At 61.7% G+C, this 1,849-nt stretch overlaps 1 protein-coding gene across 1 annotated transcript in view; it reads left to right on the top strand.

Annotated features, from left to right (window-relative positions):
* Positions 1-1,849, top strand: part of LOC103762666 (adiponectin receptor protein 1) — a 7,706-nt gene that overhangs the window by 3,172 nt on the left and 2,685 nt on the right. Inside the window, exons 4-5 of the mRNA XM_029965875.1 lie at positions 673-859; positions 1,588-1,798. Of these exons, the coding sequence (XP_029821735.1) occupies positions 673-859; positions 1,588-1,798 (398 nt within the window). The remainder of the gene's footprint in view (positions 1-672; positions 860-1,587; positions 1,799-1,849) is intronic.

Consider the following 1,849-nt stretch of genomic DNA (forward strand, 5'->3'; position numbering starts at 1 on the left):
CCAGAGGAGGCCACAGAGATGCTCCAAGGCTGGAGAGCCTTTGCTGTGGAACCAGGCTGGGAGAGCTGGAGGTTCAGCTTTAAGGTCCCTCCAATGCAAACCATCCTGGGATTCCAGGATTCTGGAGCCCCTCTGCTCTGGAGCCAGGCTGGGAGAGCTGGGAATGTTCCCCTGGAGAAGAGAAGGCTCCAGGAACACCTTGGAGCCCCTGGCAGGGCCTAAAGGGGCTCCAGGAGAGCTGGAGAGGGACTGGGGACAAGGGATGGAGGGACAGGACACAGGGAATGGCTTCCCACTACCAGAGGGAGGGATAGATGGGATATTGGGAAGGAATTCTTGGCTAGGAGGGTGGTGAGGGGCTGGGATGGAATTCCTAGAGGATGCCTCATCCCTGGAAGTGTCCAAGGGCAGGCTGGAACAGCCTGGGATAGTGGGAGGTGTCCCTGCCCAGCGCAGGGGTGGGATGGGATGGGATTTGAGGTCCCTCCAGCCCGCAGCAGTGTGGCATTCCAGGATCCCACGGAACACAGGGATGCTCTTTGCCCTGGGCCTGGCGCTGCCCCAGCCCAGGAACCTGTGCTGGGCCCAGCCCTCGGGATGGATTCCGAGCTCCCCTGGGATCCATCCCGGGCCCTTCCCGGCGGCCGTGCTGAATTCCTGGGCGCTCCACAGGGTTCCTGCTGTTCCTGTGCCTGGGAATCCTGACCATGCTGCGGCCCAACATGTACTTCATGGCGCCGCTGCAGGAGAAGGTCGTGTTCGGGATGTTCTTCCTGGGGGCCGTGCTCTGCCTCAGCTTCTCCTGGCTCTTCCACACCGTCTACTGCCACTCCGAGAAGGTCTCCCGCACCTTCTCCAAGTGAGTGCGGCCCCCGGGAGCCTCTGGCTTCCCACGGCACCTCCTCTTCCCAATGTTTGAGCCTTGGGAGCCGGGGTGGTCACCCAATCCAGCTGGAGCTGAGGGGAAGCACAGCTGGGTCCTGGGAATCTGCCCTGGGCCTGAACACCTGGAATGTGCTGGATCAGGGGCCTCAGGGGGGTGGGAAAGGTGTGGGACCCTTCAGCTCCCACGGGAACATCCTCTGCTCCCAAGGGAATAGGAACATGGTTCCCAAGAGAACAGCCTGGGCTCCCAAGGGAACAGGAACATGGTTCCCAAGGGAACAGGATTCTGGCTCCCAAGGGAATAGAATCCTGTGCTCCCAAGGAAACAGGCTCTGTAATCCCAAGGAACAGCCTCTCACAGGCTCAGTGGGACCCTGCTCCTCCCAGCCTGTTCCTGGCATTCCCAGGGTGCTGCTGTGCTGGGAATGCTGCCCATCCCTCGGCACCACCCCCTGAGATCCCGTGGGATGCAGGGCAGACCCGTCGGAGTGTCCTAGTGTTCTCTGGGGACACGTCTCAGCGCCGGGATGGGTCCTCAGAGCAGGAGCAGAAATCCATGGGCATAAATCTGGGGCGTTGGAGTCTCCAGATCCCTTCCCATCCCTCCTGACATTCCCAGGCCCCCCATCCCAGTGGGACCCACCCCCCATTCCCCCTCTCCCAGTGCCGGTGGCTCCAGGGGAGTTCCCTGTGCCGTTCCAGGTTGGATTACTCGGGAATCGCGCTGCTGATCATGGGCAGCTTCGTGCCCTGGCTCTACTACTCCTTCTACTGCTCCCCCCAGCCGAGGCTCATCTACCTCTCCATCGTCTGTGTCCTGGGAATCTCTGCCATCATCGTGGCCCAGTGGGACCGATTCGCCACCCCCAAGCACCGGCAGACCCGGGCAGGTGGGAATGGGGGTGGGAATGGGGTGTGAGGAATGGGGAATGGGAATGGGGGAGTGGGGAATGGAAATGGGAAA

The sequence above is a fragment of the Manacus vitellinus genome, unplaced genomic scaffold, assembly GCF_001715985.3.
Source record: "Manacus vitellinus isolate BGI_N305 unplaced genomic scaffold, ASM171598v3 scaffold_121_pilon, whole genome shotgun sequence".
NCBI lineage: Eukaryota > Metazoa > Chordata > Aves > Passeriformes > Pipridae > Manacus > Manacus vitellinus.